This window comes from Metopolophium dirhodum, chromosome 6 (genome assembly GCF_019925205.1).
Source record: "Metopolophium dirhodum isolate CAU chromosome 6, ASM1992520v1, whole genome shotgun sequence".
Classification (NCBI taxonomy): Eukaryota; Metazoa; Arthropoda; class Insecta; order Hemiptera; family Aphididae; genus Metopolophium; species Metopolophium dirhodum.
The window spans coordinates 19,746,904-19,766,637 of NC_083565.1; the positions used below are offsets into that span (position 1 = coordinate 19,746,904).

The 19,734-nt window shown below is 30.4% G+C and overlaps 1 protein-coding gene across 3 annotated transcripts; it reads right to left on the minus strand.

Moving 5' to 3' along the window:
• Positions 1-2,903: 2,903 nt before the first annotated feature.
• On the minus strand, positions 2,904-19,128 carry LOC132946605 (neutral ceramidase). 3 transcript variants are annotated; one of them, XM_061016653.1, is made up of 12 exons: positions 18,902-19,128; positions 12,425-12,534; positions 9,497-9,640; positions 8,303-8,479; positions 7,675-7,802; positions 6,045-6,243; positions 5,556-5,762; positions 4,986-5,303; positions 4,655-4,879; positions 3,749-4,015; positions 3,415-3,530; positions 2,904-3,333 (listed from the first exon to the last, which is right to left on the minus strand). In XM_061016653.1, the coding sequence occupies exons 1-12, from the start codon at positions 18,903-18,905 to the stop codon at positions 3,144-3,146; spliced, it is 2,085 nt and encodes a 694-aa protein (XP_060872636.1). In that variant the 5' UTR covers positions 18,906-19,128; the 3' UTR covers positions 2,904-3,143. The 3 variants fall into 3 exon arrangements, with proteins under 3 accessions (XP_060872636.1, XP_060872637.1, XP_060872638.1); XM_061016654.1 differs by lacking the exons at positions 12,425-12,534; positions 18,902-19,128 and adding an exon at positions 8,631-9,409 and having other exon boundaries at positions 8,303-8,537; positions 9,497-9,605; XM_061016655.1 differs by lacking the exons at positions 12,425-12,534; positions 18,902-19,128 and having other exon boundaries at positions 8,303-8,537; positions 9,497-9,610.
• Positions 19,129-19,734: the final 606 nt, after the last annotated feature.

Sequence of the window (19,734 nt, forward strand, 5' to 3'; positions counted from 1 at the left end):
TTTTATGGAGTATAATTTATTGAATACATCGTTTTACTAAAAATACGGAAAACATAATAGACAATAATTATTAGTATGACTGTAATAAAAAAGTTATTAAATATGACTTTAATATAAGAAGAATAATGGTTTTAATGATTTTGTTGTATCTAATTATTCAAAAATATTTTTCGTGGGGTTTCAAAACTATTAGGCTATATTGTATAATGTATATACATAATTCAATTTTTAAAACATCTATAGGATAATTTTATGTTGTCCCCTATTTATATACGAGGTAACTATTAAGAACTGTAAATTACGATAAGTTAAAGGAGTTAACAGTTAACAAATCGTATATTTAATTCGATAAGTTAAAAGTTAATACGGAAAAAAAACCCGACACAGTATAAGTAATAGTTGACACACTTTTTTAAATTAGTATGTGAATCACATAAAGAGTTACTACGTTCTTTGAAATGTCCTATATTATAATAGACAATTTTATCGAACTTTTATCATAGGTAACGTATACTGTGTATATGACGTACCTATATTAAATATTTAAATTAATACATATACACATTTCAATTAATAATAACCTAAGAAATATTAATTTTTTTAATTCAAATGTAGCAGTTGAAAGTCATATAATATTATGCTTGTTTAATCTACCAAAATATATCTATACTATACAAAATTATTTTATCAAGAAAAATAACAGAAATGTTTGTGATTATTTTTAAATCAACTAGTAAAAGCTTAGCTATTTCAACCGTCAACTAAACTTGTTAAGTTCATAAGTTGATTAGTTAATTAAGTAACTAGTTAAAATAAAAAGTTTAAAAAAAAAAATAACTTTTTACCTAGTTAATGATCATCTATGGCCACCTGTTATCGGGTAATGACGGCCACCGCCGCAAAAAAAACGCCGTGAAATCGTGTGCGACGGCAATCGATCTACAGAATTTTACTCACTTTCATTTCGGCGGCGGCGGCGCATCGGTCACGATTTTCCTAATTTTTTTTTGTGCTTCCCATTATTATTGAATATAACTGGACATTTTTAACTTTTGGCCCCTTAGAGTACCAACTAGAAAACTAGATTCACTTTCCTATCAGAAATAATTTGTATTGACGTTAGAATTTAATAATTTTTTCCAATGTAAAAAGATGTTATAGGAATATATCACAAGAATATTATTCTTAAATATCGAACAAAAATGCCAAAGAGTATTTTAGTTGAATTATGTTTTGCGTCCTAAATAGCTTAGGTAGGTACATGATATTGTAGGTAGCTATTGACTTCTTATTGTAATGCGTAATATCATGTTCTTCTTAAATAAAAATATAATTATATATTCAGACAATTCATAAATCAATTTAAATAACAATTTAAAACGTCTATTTAAAGTTAAGTTCTATGCGATTGTACCATAACGAATAATGTTTTCCTTATCATTGACATTACTGTATAAGTATGTTTATCCATCTAATTACAATATAATATACAAATTTTAATGTTTCATTGTCTGTCCTCTGTAGACTGAAAAACTCCTTAACCCGTTTTCAATAAAAATTATGTCAATGGATTCCTTGAGACTCTGCGGGTTTTTATAACTTATGTTTTCAACCCCTATTATGGTTCGCTACAAATGTATTAATTTTAATATCCATGATAAAAAAAAACTAAAATTCAATATTTATTAATACAAGCAATTTGTTGAAAAGTTCAAAAAAGTAATTCAAACATGTCATAATATGTTGATAATTGTCATATTTGCTATTTTTTACTGTTTATTTTTATTTTCACATTATCAAACAGTACCTACCTATCAACAAAAGAATACACCTGTTGGTTATAATATTACGACTTATCATGTATCTATCTATATGGCTATATTACCTATATTATATTAATCATATCAAATAATGAACAATATACCTATTATGTGGGATATGGACAATCGAACGACATCCAAAATACCGACAAAACAATTAACCGACAGGGTCAATCCACCGACAACCAAAATACCGACAAGACAATCGATTGACAATAATATTATTAGTAGTAATTTAATTTAATTTTTAATTTATATGTTGATTTTAAAAATCTACGCATAATGTTAATAATACATTTTTTTTAATGATCGCTTATCTATTTTATGACCAATTTATTTCTATAACATTTTAATCTCCAATAATGTCAGTGTAAATTGAATTATTTTAGATTCTGAGTGGAACGATTAATGTATAATTTTACAATGATGTGTGTTTTTTTTAAAATTATTTTTATTTTTGTGTCTGTCATTACGGTTTGGTGCGGTAAAATTGCTTCGATTTTCTTCAACAGTATCTTGTTTGATGAGAAAGTGAATTCAGCAATATATTTTATTAGTTATATGTATATATGACATAGGTTCCCGGTTAAATTATTTTTAACTAGCCATTACTATTTATTACAAGACGATTTTTATCATTATTTAATATTATTACTATACTATATTAAAAAGAAAATGTAAACATAGTCAATAATATACATATATATTTTTTTTTTATTATAAAACAAGAATATATACAATCTGTAATAATCTATACAATGGGTAATATGGGGGATACAATTATACATGACGGGGTGGTCGGATGACCCTACTTCAAAAATAATATACATTATGTACAGATTTTTAAAATAAGCATACAAATTAAAAGTGAAATTAAATTACTACTTATAATATTATTGTCGGTCGATTGTCCTGTCGGTCGAATAGTTGTTGGTCGATTGACCCAGACCGTTATTATATAGGTATAAGTATTTTGAATAGATACACAATTTCTTTTCGTCGACATGATTATATTATATTAGTTATTAGGTTTTACCAATATATGATAAGTGTGAACGGCACCACAATTATTATAAATATCGATTTACTTTAATATTATATGTTTATTGTTTAACACGTACATATATGAAATGATTTAATAAATAATAATGTTTGCGATAATCGTATCATAAAAATATTATAAAAATCAAAATTGACATTTGGAGGGAAAAAGTGGGTTTCTTATTTTAACAATATTATAGCCAGGAACTGATACCAAACATACTCTCAAGGTAAAATGGAAAAAATTTAATTATGTGTTTTGAAACAAAACTGACGTTAGCACTAACTCTTCGACACTTTGAACGTTTCCGAAGTGCCAAAGTATTTTCCGAGCCTTCCACCTCCAAAATACATTTTAAAATATCCAAAGTGCCTAAGGCGGTAGAGCCCTGGTGTAGTGTTTTCAGGTATTGTCCATTTGACTTCCGCTACGCTGCTGGCCCAAATCCACGAAACGGACTTCCATATGAACCTGTGGAAAATCATATAAAACTTAATATGTCTTGTGAATTCTGTGAAAAACTGCGACGAAAGCGCGCTCTTGTCTCCTCACTCGGTTTCCCAATTGGCGTCAGTGGCGACGATGTTCCAATTTAAATCGTCCGTGAGCCGTTCAACCGTCAAAAACGTCTGTTCCAACATGGGGTTGTTCCTAGGATGACCTGATACCTGGAGACAACATATATGAAATGATTATCATTTGGCTAAATGTAAAATTCTAAACACAAATAATATTCTTGGCGGTCCAGTTTTTTCCGTCCACGGGCCGAATTTGGCCCGCGAGTCGCCTATTGCCGACCCCTGCTATAACCTATAAATTGTACCTATACGGCTATAATACCTATGAATCGTACCCAAACGGATATACCGTAATGCACTGTACTTACAAATTTCGCTTTAACCGTTTGGCCCCACGTGGCCGAGTACGGTGGTTGTTCGATGCAGTCCCCAAAACTGTGACGCCCCATCGGAGAGTCGCGCATGGGAGACGGCAGTAGCGACCACACTTCGGGTCTCAGGTCGATCTGGTCAGGACCTGGGTCCAGTTTGACGTCGCTGTCCAGTAACGCCTCGGCCAATTTCGTAAACTGTTTCAGGTAAATGGGCAACGTGTACGGTCCGAACAACGTGGACGCACCTTCGTAACGCTGCAGCTGTAGGTATATAAATGCAATAATAATATAATATTATAGTTATTAGTTCGTATAAGCTTTGTCTATTTTCAATTTTTTTCTAGGTGATCGCATTAAATACGCAGAATACGTTGCATATAGTGTTGTGAAATAAAAAAAGAACCTTAATACCTATATCCGCATATATAAATTTTTAGTGTATTCTATAATTTCTATTTTCATCTATGAACTGCACATATATCGGTGATTTGCTAACAAACATGTATTTTGAAGAAATATGATTTATACATACATTAACACATAATATAGTTTGAAGAATATTTCTAAGCTTACAAAGACGTATAAAATAATTCTCCTTAATTTTAAAACCCTCTTTGATGAATATAATTATCGCAATTCTCACATACAAAGTAATTTTAAAGTATAGGCTAGCCTTATTACTACGCAACACGTCGATCAAACTTTTTACTATTTTTTATTAGGCACAGCGAGATTTATATGTCTTCAAATTTGAACCATACATTTTTCTCTTAAACGTAAGTATAAACTTTAGAATTAAAGTTCGTAAAAAATGTTAATTTATTTGATAATGTGTATGGACTATCGTGTCGCGAGTACATAAAATTATAAATATTATATGCTATTTTCTATTGTTCGTACCTTGTATTCTTCGGGTGTGGTTATGTAATCGGTATATGAATTACAAAGTCCCGCGATAACTACTGTACACCAAGAGTTTTTGCAAAGGACGTCGCTGACAGCTTTTCTCACACGTCTCCCCGACATGGTCGTGAACTCGCCCGGGACGCAAGCTATGATCAACGGTCCGATAACGGCCAACTGAGTGGTAACTATTTTCGGCGACCAAGCCAACGGATAATTAAACTAAAAACAAAAATACGTCCGAAAAACTAGTATTACCACGACTGCGGTCCAACGGCCGTAATATTATATAATATTATAATATCGTCGTATTTTTGGTTTCACTAACTTCTCCGGTCGATATCAAAATCGATTTCTCCGCGTGGCATTCCACCTGTTCCGGACTAGGCTTCGGCACGAAGTTCGTCACCAGGTCCCAGAGAGGATTGTTCGAGGATTTGGAGCCGCCCTCGAACGAGAACAAACCCGGCCCGTCGATGGTGCCCGATGAAAACGTATGACCCATCGCAGGTTTGCACCCCTTTCCTTTGACCATTTCTCCTCCGGGCGTCATATAGTCTACTTCCTCCGTGGTCATGTCCACAAACTGGTGTATGGACTTGATCGGTCCTTTGATCTCGGTGATTGGTTCTCCAGCCATTAGTTCCTGAAAAACACATGATACAAAATTACCTTCACGTCTGGAGTCGAGAACATTACTCTTCCGCGTATTAACTATATAGGTACATATAATACAATTCATTTTATAACGTGACACTCATTTTAACGAGTTGTACATATGACGAATAAAATGAGTTCGTAAATATTTGTATTATATAATATTATTCAAATAGATAATATCGGCACGTCCTATAATCTACCTACAGGTATATAAACCTAACCTATAAAACAAACTCACATACGCTCTGTCGAACAGTCTCCGCGCGATTATTTTGGTGCTCTCTTTCATGTCGTCGCCCGGTCCAGAAGCCACGCATAGTTCGTCGACGTCACACGAAGGTCCGGGAATGTCGCAGGACTTTCCCGATTTCTGGCACCGAGGACCTTTGATGTTGGGTGTCACGTCTCCCAGGTTGGACGAAGCGAACGCAGCCACAAACGGACCCTGTGCGAAAAAAAGACGACACGTGTCCATCATCGGTCATTCCGAAAAAATCTAATCGCCAGTATAAGCGTCCAGAACCTGCGGGCATAGGCGCAAATATTGTTTGTGATTTGGGGGGGGGGGGGGGGAGGAGGGGCTGAAGATTTCTACGTAGAGACGAAAATGTCTTCGTGTGATGTAATAATGTGAAACCTTCGAGTTTTTGGCTTAGTCCCTAAATACTTGCGCCTATACCGGCTGCAGGACATTATAATATATTATATGCCTTCTCGCGACACTCACTTTTCCTATGAAACTGTCGGGGTTCATCTTTTGCTCGAACAACACCGACGCGTATCCGACGTTATCCGACGAAATGAGCCTGTTGGTGTTGTTCATGCTGGTCGCGTGTACCGCGTACCAGTTGATCACGCCCAGCGGTACACCGTACTCGCTCTCAAACTTCAGCTGCACCATAGTCTTGTCGACGTTATATTCGTATCTATATCATGAACAGCGATCCGATTAACAAACGAAAGGAGGCTTGTATCATATGGTTAATATTATTATACTATAAAAAGTGTACTATACTATACATGCGGGTGTGACGTCATCTTAACTATTACAATTATTTATCATATAAAATATAGTAAATAAATCAAAGGACCATACTAATATAAAACCTAGTAAATATTTTTTAATTAACGCCATATTTTAGCATAAACCAATCTTTATATTTTATTCAACGAATTCTAAACGACGCGTTTGATTATGTGCAAAGTGGTCTATCACCAACTATATACCTAATGAGTGTTTTAAATTATTTAAATTTGATTCCCTGTGCGCATATCGTAATAAACAAAGACCGCCTGCAAGCCGAGTTTCGTCACCATGTCAGTCCGATCACTAAAACTATGATAAAGAAACTTAATTATAACTGAAGTTCTACTAAACTATACTGGGTAACTTTGTTCTGAAAATTGTTATTTATCAATGTTTACGATAAACTCGCGTGTCTGTAAACACAGCTGAATTCTGCAACTCTATATGGAAATATGAATATCATCTGCGACACCTGTTTAACCATGCACTATGGCATTGCAGGGGAAGACACGGGCTAAAACATACTACGCTACTACGGTATTGAGGGGGGAGGGGTCAAATTATCCCTTTGCCACCTCCACCCGGAATACATAAGATGTTTTATAAGGGTACAATATAATACGATAGACGATAGTCGCCTTTCAATATTTACCTACAGCCTACAGGTACCCCTAATATAAATAATATTAAATATAATATGGAAAATATTGCTATTATGTCTCGCGTTTGATCTTAAAAAGTTTGAAATGGGGGGGGGGGGGGGTGAAAATGCCCCATTCTCCCTCATCGACGATCGCCTGTGTATTAAACGCTCATGATATATTTGCCAACAGCAAAAATCGATTACCTTCGCGTATATTTTGTTTTCTATTAAAATCCTTAGTGAATTATTATCATTATTTTTTTTTTTTTTTTATTTTGGGTTAAGGCTTCGACTACTTAGGTCATTAGCCTGTGGCACTGTAGGGGGGGCACTGTAGATTTGTTTAATCGTGATTTGTTTTGGTAGAATTTTTAATTTGGGCACCCGTAGGTATCTGCCATGCCCGGGTGGGAGATGGCGGCACTTGTTCTCCGGACACCGTGACTTGCCCGAAGAAAAAAGCCGCCCGCGACCAAGGTATCGAACTCGGGTCGGCTGCGTCAAGGCCGACGCCTTAGTCCGCTCGACCACTCCGTCCCCCAATATTATCATTATTACCGCATGCAATAAAAAATATTAATATTAACAACAACACTAAACAATAATATTTTTCTATCTGCGTATAATATATTATAGTACCTACGAGTGTATTGCATGACGTATGGTATGAAATAAAATACTACTTACTGCGCGCGTTCGACTTCCGGATTTAATAAATATGACTGAGGACTTCTACTCATCGAAATCCCTTTTAGTTCACCTTTATTAACAAATACACGTCCATAATCTAATTTGTCGTGGGCCCGTAGAATACTCTATTTATAAAAATCATATCAGTGTAAGTATACAAAATATTAAGGTTTTATAAAAAGACCGCTTTTCAAAAAAAAAAAATCTAATAATATTATCATTGCTCATCATAATATTATTATACTGTTATTATATTAATATTTTAAATGGATATTATAACATATATAGGTGCCGTAGTATTTCCATTAATGTATAATGATGTTATAAATTTACTGGTAACATCATAATGATATTATTATAATATCAAAGCCGAATCGTGACGAAAATCTTTAATTTCTGGTACGCGCAAAAACGTATTTGAATATACGTCGGAAAAAGTCAAATATTTTTTTTTTTCATTCAAGGTGTATGATATCAAAAGAAACGAAAAAAAAAAAAAGTCGAGCGAAGTATTTTCATTCGCCTTGAAGCGTAACCCATTTTCAAAACAAATATTATGGGTATTTTTACAAACACGCGTCGCGTATTTTATGAGAATTCAAATATAACTTGTTTTTTGACTCACCAATGTAATACCTTTTACTAAACAGTTTAAGGTTTGTTGAACATAACCCAATGTGCTCAAGTCAAACAGCATGTGTAACATATAACCTCCCGGCGTCGAGTGTGTGTGCGTCGACGAAAGCATAAGGTTATTCGTGTCGTACATGCCCGGTAGCTTCTCCTTCAATTTTTTCAATACCTTCAAATCGTATTCGTCGTTTGATTACACATTGCAATATATTTCATCGTCAATCAAACTATTACGACAATATCATAATATTATTTAGTAGATTCTCGAATGTAGAAAGACAAAAAAAAAAAAAATAACAGTTCTTTAAATTTATACCTACATGTACGTTTAATTTCCAGTTATCGAGTTTTAACAAATCGGCCGACAGACAATATTATAATTGTTCGCCGTGAACGTTTTCATCAATATCCATTAATAATATTGGATTGCGTTGTAATGGTAAAATAATAAATTAAGAAGTATCTAATTCAAATATAGAATGTTTTTTTTTTCAATTTTAATCACTTTTAAATTCTAAGAAGAGCGATAAATGTGTTTGTTTTTACTTTTAAGAAACAGTAAAAAAATTCAATTTTCCATTACAACTTTAAGTTTGGTTTCTGGTAGTGAATTGGATCTAGTTGATACTTTTTTGATCACGAGGGAGGGGTGGGGGATAAAAAGTAAAATTACCAGTTTAAAAAAAAAATAATCGGGAAAAACAGGAATTTTTAATTCGTAATCTAAATAATGAATACTGCTAAGAAGTAATATGATAATATAAGACTGTTAAAGTTCAGTGGAAATCGATATTATACATTATTGTTATGATACCTGAAAAGTGAAGGCTTAGGACGCATTATATTATTATATAAATCTGACAACGAATGCTGTTTGAATTTTTAAGTGATTTGTATATAAGTGCTTAATACTATCAAAATATGAATATTTAATCATTTCTGTAAGCCGTATTCTAAAATTTGTGAACTGTGTCATTTCTACTGATACGAAGAATAAAATGTAATTCAATCGTTAGAAACTCATATGGACTCCGTTAAACGATATTGAAGAAAAGATCGCGTGACAATTCATTTTTTTTTCTTTCAGAATTTACACAACCTACAAATTGAGAATCTACTGTATTATTATTATAGTTTATAATATAATAAAATAATAGCTAATAGGTATATTCGATTTTCCACTCACGTCTTTCTTCACTTGGTCACCCATCATCGCGGAATCGATGCTGACGAATGCTATTCTAGATGTCGAATCTTCAATTATAAACGCCCTGGAAAACTGTCGCAAATGGATTCCCTCTCCGCTTTGTTCCATTTTTCCGTATCCCAACTAAACAATACACACGGGTCATAATATAAAATAGGCAATAATTAATATATTATTATACATCTCAGTGTTGTGATTAGCGTATGGGTAACGTATTAATATAATATGTATCTTAGTATAACGTGTCATCAAAACTTTCATAAAACCTGTTTGACAATATTATAATCCGAGGTAAAAGAAAATAAATCAATTTCTAAATAATATTACACAATCAACGGTTTCAATATTAATTAGGTAAGAATGTACTATAAACATATACATAACACTCGAAATAATATAACATTGTTATAATGGTTATATTAATATTCACTCTACTGATGAATGATGATGTATTATGTCATGAGAAATTCGAAGACGAACAAAATCGCCGTTGGTTCGTAGCCGTATTGTCATTATAATATTATTTTGTCGTCTCCATTTTGACGTAAATAAGCCACTTAATCTGCACCGTCGAAAATATTCGTATGAAATTCGCTTTGTTCTTGGTCAAGTAGTATATTTAATAATAGAGTTCAATTTTTTGTACAATCGCTAATAATTAATACATTTAAAATCTTTGGTTTATTGTAAGCAGTCATATAAGTCTTATACCTACTAATAAATTACCTATATGTAATATGTGCACAAGTTTGAACGGTTTTCGTAACGATGACTTATATAATATTACAGTAAAACTTCGGTAAAACGGAAACCCCGGTGACAATTTATTTAGTCCCGGTTCAAATACATAATGAATGCGAACCCCCCAAAGTCGGAAACTCCTTTAAGACGAAAAATTGCACGGTCCCAAGCGATTCCGTCTTGGCGAGTTTTTATTGTAAATTAAAATTACAAATGGATTGACTTTATAATATAAAAGTTTTAACAGTGGCCTACGGGCAACTTCAAGGAAAATACAATTTTGGAAATCACGCGACCGACAAATAGTACGCTCGAGTCGTGACATCGTATTAAAATACAATTTAGAACACTTAATAATAATATAAACTGTAAATACTAATCCGATCCGTCATAAAATACCTATACATAAAATAATAATTAATTTTAATGATATATTTTCAACGATTCCTCGCAAAATATAATTCACAAATTTTATTGTTTAGACGTTTAGTAGGTACCCAATAATTTGTTTTATACTTCTATCATTATACACACACACACATACACACATACATTTATTATGTGTATTGCTTATTAGTTATTATAATGTACATTGTACAATGTACATGAATATTCTTTTAAAACGTCGAAATATGGTGATGGAGAAATAGTTCAACGCTCTATAGTGTAGTATTTACTACCCATGTAAACGGTAATTTCCTATACGATAATTTAAACCAACAAACGAATTAACAATATGAATTTTCAACATTTTATTTAATTTTAATTTACAATATACATTTGTTTTTGATTGCTTTGATGTTTGAGACTCGAGGCACCTCTTTCTGTGTTTTTACAATCGTTACGTTTACCTACTATTAGTAAAAACAATATTTATTTTTATTCCCGTACCACCTTTAAAACGATTAAACTGTCCTTGTTTTACTTTGTATTCCTACCTCCATTAAATAATTCACTAAGTTAAGTCTCGAATCGACTGTTTACTTTTTACTCGAAAAATTCCGTATACTATTAATTGTTTCCGATTTTTCTTTATTTATAAAATACACGATTTTCGAGTTGTATTCGACACTACCTGTTCAGTATTTTAACTCCAATAAGACATTATTACACGTATTTTATACAATAATTATTATAAATGCCTATTATTGATAATTTTTGAACAATTGAAAATTTATTTTTTATTATCTACCTATGGATTTACGGGTTCGACGGCCATGGGGTTGTTGTTAGCCAACATTATTACACGTATTTTATGATAACAGCATGGTAATATCCCCAATGTTTGATTTGATAATGTTTATAATACTAAATAAAAGTAAATTTACATTGAGAAGTAAAGGCGCTTCGTCTTCGTTCAGGGCTTCTTTAATATTGCGTAGCAGATTAAGAGTTATTATGTGTATCGATTTTCATTTTGGGCATTCCTCAGAAATATACCTACATGTTTAACTGTGAAATTTACAATATTGTATGGTAATATTATTATAACATTCATTTTTCTAGCGATAATATGCATTATTATAGTTAACTGATTTTAGTTAATTTAATTGAATCATGATGTTTATGAAATATTTGAACCCCGACTATATTCCTTAGTTATAAACTTATAACTCATAAAGTCATTAAAACAAAATTAATATGAAAGAGATGTGAGTGGGTTATCAAAATATAATTATAATTATGTTGAAGTATGCAAATAATGTATTATAAATTGTGTTCTACCAAATTGTACCTAATCAATATTGGAATGTATATTAACAATTAAGTTTAACAGCATATAGGTAAACCTTTAAAATAAAGAAAATATTCGTTTAATCAACTTTATATAAATACAATAGGTATTTATTATTTAATATACATGTTAGATATTTGATTTTTAAATTCAAAATAATATTATACAACCATTATTATATTATTAAAAAATCATCTGCAACGTTTTAAGCTGACTGCTATAAAAATTGCAATTGTTGTTAATTTGTTTTTAAAATGATTTATTGCAATAAATTACTGCTTTCCGGGTGAGAAGGGTCTGTTTTAGTACTGCTTCAATTGTCGGTGCAAGGATTGCAACAGGGTGAATTTTTTATTCAAGTAATATAATGTCCAACGGTAAGTTACTATATAAAATTTGTCATAAAAAATCAAAATCAAAATAATACTCACAAATGTAACACCTGCTGCAGGCCCAGTTACATCGGCAATTCCGATACCGATTTTGTACAATGAACTGGCTGCAGTGATCCATAACGACAACATGAAAATAAACCTAAGTTCTGAAACAAATAAAATCTATGTAATATATTGGATATTCATTAATCGTATAATAAATATTATAAATCACAACTTTAAATCAAACATTAAAGAACAAAATCTATTGTAGTTCCGAGGTTAATATTCAAATTGTATTAAATAAGTAGAGTAGGTTTATAGTATTTTTTTTTTTCTAAGTTGGTATAAATGATACAAATTTTACCCGTATAATATGATAAAATGTCACAAAAACGAAATTTGTTATGTTATTATTTGTATGTTATATTTTTACGAGACTAAACAAAGTTTTAGTTCAAGATAAATTTAATAATATACCTACATAAAAGAACTCGAGAAACGCTACATTATAAAATAATGAACATGAACATTTTACACTTTTTCAGTGTTCATTAACTGTTAGCTTTGTTCTGAATACACCTACTCAAGTTTAACCTCGGTACTTTTATATTACATTAGATACATAGATTCGAGTTGATTTACGTCTAAAAGTTTTTTTTTCATTTCGTATATTTTGAAGTACCTAATTGAAACTAAAATCTAAATCATATTTTGTAATTTTTTTTTTCAATAATGTATTTACAATTTTTACAACAGCATTACATTGTATAATTATTAATAGGTAATTAATACTGATAGCATACAATATCGCAACATAGCAAAATAAATAATAACGTTAATTGGGCACCCGGATGTATATTGAGATTATAAATCTCGTGCAAATGCAAATTTTTAACTTTTGGAATTTTAATAAATTTAATATAGGTACCAGACCTGATGTGTTTATGTATTATAACTACATTATACCTATTTATCGATAATAATATTATAATGATAATTGTTTTATTAGGTTTTTTATCTATATTGAAACTAAATAAATTTGGTGGGGAACGATGTCTAGGTCATTTCATGCGGGATAAACATATAATATAATATAGGTACAGTGGTACACGAGTTTGCTTGGGTATGCCTGTATGAGTGTGTGTGTCATTGCGTATCAGTGATTGTAAAATTATTACAATGTACAAAAAAAAAAAGAGGAAAGGAATGAGATTTCAATCTTTACGTTATAAATTAATGTTTAATAATGACAGTTCGACAGGAAATATACATTATACATCACACACGCAATATATTTTATTGTTATTTAATAAAACAATTTTTTATACACAATAAAAGCCTAAAAAAATCACACAGTGGATCACTATATTATACATATTATACGACGGTGATTGGTGATTAATTTTATCAGTGAACACTCATTATCGATAATACGGTTACTTAATTTTTATTTTTTTTTACAGTTTTCTTTTCGGAAAATTTAAGATAGGTACAAGACGTAATTCCAACATTTATCATATTCTTATAAAAACATAGAACTATATTTTTTTGTTTGGATACTTATTTTGATTTTCCCTATGTTTGAAGTGCTAAGATGAGTGCTATTAACCTACTTTGTAAAATGTGTATTACACGTATTATACACTCAACTAATTTTATTAACTCCACGATATAATATTACTAAATTATTACTTCAATATTTAGTATTTAATATTTATACACTAAACATACAAATATTTCGATAAATCTTCTGTTTCAGATAATGCAATTAAAAATAGGTTGTTGTTTGAAAATTAAAAGTTTGTAGTAGACTCGACGCATAATATCGAAAAAGGGCAGTATTAAATGTTAAAATTGTTTATTATGTATTTACCTATCTCAAATTTTCCAAAATTAAAATATCGAAAACAACGTGCTCCTTCCATATACAATATAAAATATGATAATTACGCATATCAGTGACCAGTGTATTTAGTTCGATTTATACGTAAAGTAGTACAAAGATAACAGTAGTTGTAGACTTGTAGTATTGTTTCACGATAATCACGTATATATTTCTCACAAATAATTAACTGTGCTTGAATTCAATTCTCAAGATTATAACAATATTTTTAGCATTGTTTTAATAAAAAAAAAATATATATATAATAATATGTGAATGAAGTCCCTATATCGTATTTTATTGTAAAATAAATTGACACTTGTGTATAATATACCTACATTATTTAACGTATATCTTATGGTAAACAATGAATTAAAATATTTTGTTGACTATCTTTACAATTGTTTTATGAGCATAACTTTGACCACATCAAATATTCAAATGTCTCAAAGTGTAGAAAAATAATAGACTTGTCCAAAGCTCTACAGAATGTGTTCAAGAAAATGACGAATGATGTTGAAAAAACACCAGAGTGTTGAAATAAATACGATAAATATGATTAATATATTATTGTTCGTAATCCAAAAAGCTGATATTAATAATTTAAACCTTTGTTTAAATTTTGAGTGATGACTACGTTAACTTTAGACGTATATATATCAAAAAAAAAAGATTTCTACAGAAGACCATCGATTATAATTACTTTAATACAAAATTGTTATTATATCTATACTATGGTGTATGAAATTTATACCAAAGAAACGTAAGTACGTTAAAGTATATTTTTATTTATTTCGGGTGTCAGACTATTAGACTTTAATCACTAAGCTAATACTAATTTTCCTAGCAAAAAGTTCAAAATGGCTAATATTCTGATGTTAAAATATAAGTAGGTACCTGCAGCCGGGCTGCAGGTAGGAAATTTCCATGATAAGGTTTTATTTTTGTTATTGAATTATAATAAATGTCCTAAATATCCTGTTCGAAATTTCTGAACAATTAAATTTATGAAATTTAACATAACATCATTACTATTGTAGTGACTACTGACTAGGTCTAGATCATATATACATAGTTTATATGTAATATATTTTATGTCAATACTTAATAGACTTAATACCTAGTAGCAGGTATGTGTTAATGTTATTATTACCTATATTTGTATACCTATATAGCATTGATTTTAGAATATTCTAAGATCAATGAATATAGTAATATTATAGTATCTCCTATCCAACTACCCACAAGTATCAAATTTTAAACATTTTAGTGGGTACTATAGACATCCAGTGACTTTACTATTATATTCATAGAAAATAACTTAAGATAACAAAAAGGTACAAAGTTGTATTCAAACTGTCGATTAAAATAGTCTCATATGGGAACATTTTTTCAAATTTAAGCATAATTTATTGTTCGAATTTCGCCATGTATTAGGTATTAATATTGTTTTTTTCAGTAATTGTAAATACCAGCTATTATCCACATGGTAAAATGTATTACAATATAATTTATAGTAATATCATGTTGTATGCCATTATTTATACCTATAATTAATTCAAGGTCTAAAATTAATTTTATATACGTTGATTATTTCTACTAAAGCCTTAGTGCATTTATATTTTCAGTTGTTAAAATTTTGTCAATAGCATTAACTAGTTATTTAGTAATGGACAATGTCATGATGTAATCCACTCACTTTGGAGTATCAAACCAAATATTGTTCTACTGCTCCGAAATGACACTAGCTGCCAAGTATATTATATTGCACTTTTCCCCCAACTTAATGGCATGACATCTTTATCCGTTCTTTCAAACATCAAACAAAATCGTTCATCCTTAGTAAGTTCTCATACCATTTCCAACAACAGTTTATTTTTCCCATGGCATTAAAATGATTGTAGTTTGCAGATTTTCCGCGTAGTTAATTTCGTATTTTTTTTTTATCAGATATTCCTGACTTTTAATTCTGAGTAAAATCGATACAAATTAATGCAATGAAAAATGAAAAAATAAATATTTAGAAAACTTTAAATTTATATTGAATATTCAATAGGTACTGTTCTGTAAGTTTCATATAAAAACAATGTTCAATGTTTGTGTAAAAAAATTAATTACTATTACGATTCATTAATTCTATTATATTGAATTTTACTGAGTCTAGCCGAATGAAATATTTGTCTATTTTCCTACCACCAATTAAAACTTCAAATAGTTATACAACTTTATTACATTAATAAGCATACAACAGTTTAAAAAATAATTATCTCTTTGAGCATTTAAAATTAAAATATTTATAAATTGGCTTTTGAAAATTCAAAGTTAATGGATTCATAACCAACAAGAAATACCTAGAATAGTTTTAAAATATTACGCGATTAAAAATTTTTTTTTAAAAAAATAAAACAAATTTAGCTATGTTTATTTTACGTGATCATGCTGAACAAATTGTTGTTAAAAGATTCGTTACAAACGTGTAATACAACTAATACTTAATAAAATAATTATTCAATTTTAGGTTCTAAAAAATCCAAAGCATAATAAATTATAACATTAACCATATTATATTATTGTGTTGTAATATTCTACCGCATATTACCATGACAGTTGGAAAGCAAATGTAAATTATGTTCCTGATAATATGTGACTCGCGTTATATTATGTTCAATGTGTAATTATTTTGATCACTGATAACTGATACTATTGTCAAGTATAGAGTATAATATACCTTGTATCATACCACGGTCGATATTAAAAAAAAAATTATAGAACTCGATGTTTCCAAATTAAAATTATATTAACTTGTTGTATATCAATAATTTAAAACTGTACTTAGCATTAATAATATATGACTCTATAGAGATAGTATTATTTTAATTTGAGAAAAATAAATTCCTATGCCCTTGTCCTTGTGGTTTAAGTATCCAAATGACGTTCCACGTACCTACGTACGTATTAAATAATATTATGTATGCACCTATGAAATTAAACACACGTATTCATGGTTATAATATTTAATATTTAATTTAAGTGTGTTTACGAACATGACTGTTTTGAACGATGAACTCGGTAGAAGACGATTTCATAATAAAGTCTTCTGAAATAATATTATGTCGATCGATTTTTTGGTTACAATAATAATACGATTATTGTCTTGTCGTAATTGCTTGTTAATTTTTGCACCTTTGTTCGTAGAGATTAATTTATTGCGTAATTTCGTGTATCACTGTCCATATCGAATATTTATCTACTTTTCACACACTTTTATCATAGTATCGCAATTTACAGCCTTAACCTCTTCACAAAACCGGTTGTATAATGTAAGAAAATAATATGTTCTCTTCGTAGGAATCGTCGGCTAAATGTAGTTTTGTACGTAACATTCCGACACACATACATTACACATTATTATACAATAAATATAAATATATATATAAACATACAATACCTGTAATAAAGGTAAAGATAAAGTTAAACCGTAAAGGTATCTTTTTTTTTTAATTTGAAATAGGACAATAGGTGGGTACGTGGATACAAAAACGGTCTTCGTGTAATCTTCAAAACGAAGGTCGTTTGTCGGTTTTACGCTTTTTTACCGGTGGAGATGAGATTGTTTTAATTTATTTTTTTCTCGGAAGACAAAATAACAATATTAAAAACGCGAATATAACAAATGCTGTTTAACAAGAAAAATAAGAAGGTATTATGTCTACCGTTTGTTTATGTTTCTTAAGAAGCTTGCGAGTAGATCTATTGCTATATTGTAAACGGTTATTTTATAAGAATCTTATAAATTTAATAAGGTTTGAAAACGTGTACATTATACATTGTATGTGGATGAAAACGAAGAAAATCGTATTCGGTGTTTTCCGGATTGTAATTGTTAACAGTTTGAAAAAGTTTGACCTACCTGCTACTTACGCGTTTAATTCCCATTAAAATATAAACTCGTAATATTATTATAATTAATATTGAGTCAAAATTAAACCTAACTTACAAAGTTCTTATATAGTTATAGGTATAATAATTGTATACCAGCTGTGGTTACCACCCATTTATCAAGCAACAAATTCCGAACAACTCATACAGACCGCGAGTGTTCAGCAGCATGACAAATGGGTCACCTGCAGGTATACTTACAAAGTCTTAAATAGCTTAAAAAAAAAATTAACCACAATATAACTCAGTCAAAACGTCAAGTTTTAATTTTTAAGCACTCCGGACGCGTAATCTATCCACAATATTATACTGTTTAAACATCGTATTTATTAAGCCTAAGCAATATTGGTAGATTTAATTAGCCGACTGCATATTTTATGATATAAGACACCCGACCTAAATACCTACGATGAACATTTTTTTGTTAGGCCACGGGCACGTAACCGCCATTATAATATTTATGATATGGAGGAATTCGTGTTATAATAATATATCAATTATAACAGCTATGGACGTCGCGAGAATCGCGAGAATGCGACGACCAAAAGTCGATTGTTCGAGAGAAATTAACTAAATAACTATAACACAGAAATGTAAGTAGGACCGTGTGCTACTATATTGTAGCTTATACACTGTAAAAGTAGGTAGGTATAACTAATACTATTATAATGATAAAAAAGGAAAGAGAAATTGCTGAATAATCGACTTACCCATGTCTCCAATAATTATTTTCCGCACACTGTCAGTTAAAAAGTACGTTCATGATTTCAATATAATATTTTGTTTATTTTATTTTATAATTAAGTTTTACTAGGTATTTTTTTTTTTTTTTAAATATTTTTTTCCGTTATCAGAATAATAATAATAATATCGTATTTTAAGCACACGGCAGCAGTAACGTGTTATAACGTCGACAGCTGGTTTTGATCTACCACGGTACCGTCGGGCCGGTGATCCGATGATCGATCGGTAGTCGAGTCTGCGAGGTCGACACCCCACTTACAAACATTATAACCGAACACACGCACACAAATCATATGAATTAAACGGTTTGCGCCCATATCGCGATGACACGATGGCATCGTGTTTTGGTCCTTTGATATTACATTATACTGTTCGTATAGTTGTATACCGTATTAGTATCATATTGTAGTACTTATATCATATTATATTATAAACACTGTGATAGTATATATAGCGATCGAAATGCAGCTCAATCGTGCTTGTAAATAAATCACACGTAATGTTATTGGGGAGATTATAATATATTATTATTTGGGGACAGATTTTACTTCAGAGTCGACCGTATTCTATCGAAAACGTCGATCTGACCTCGTCATTTTTTTTTTTTCAATACATATTTCTAAACTATAATAATATTTTATACTATTTATAGACTATATTATGGTTCACGATTTTATAACCATTATTGTATATTGTTGTCTATACAACTGCATACGACTATAATATGTCCACAATTTGTACGGATCTATAGTGTTTCCGTTATCCCCAAAAAACGCGTATCGACGGGTCAGGATTTTAA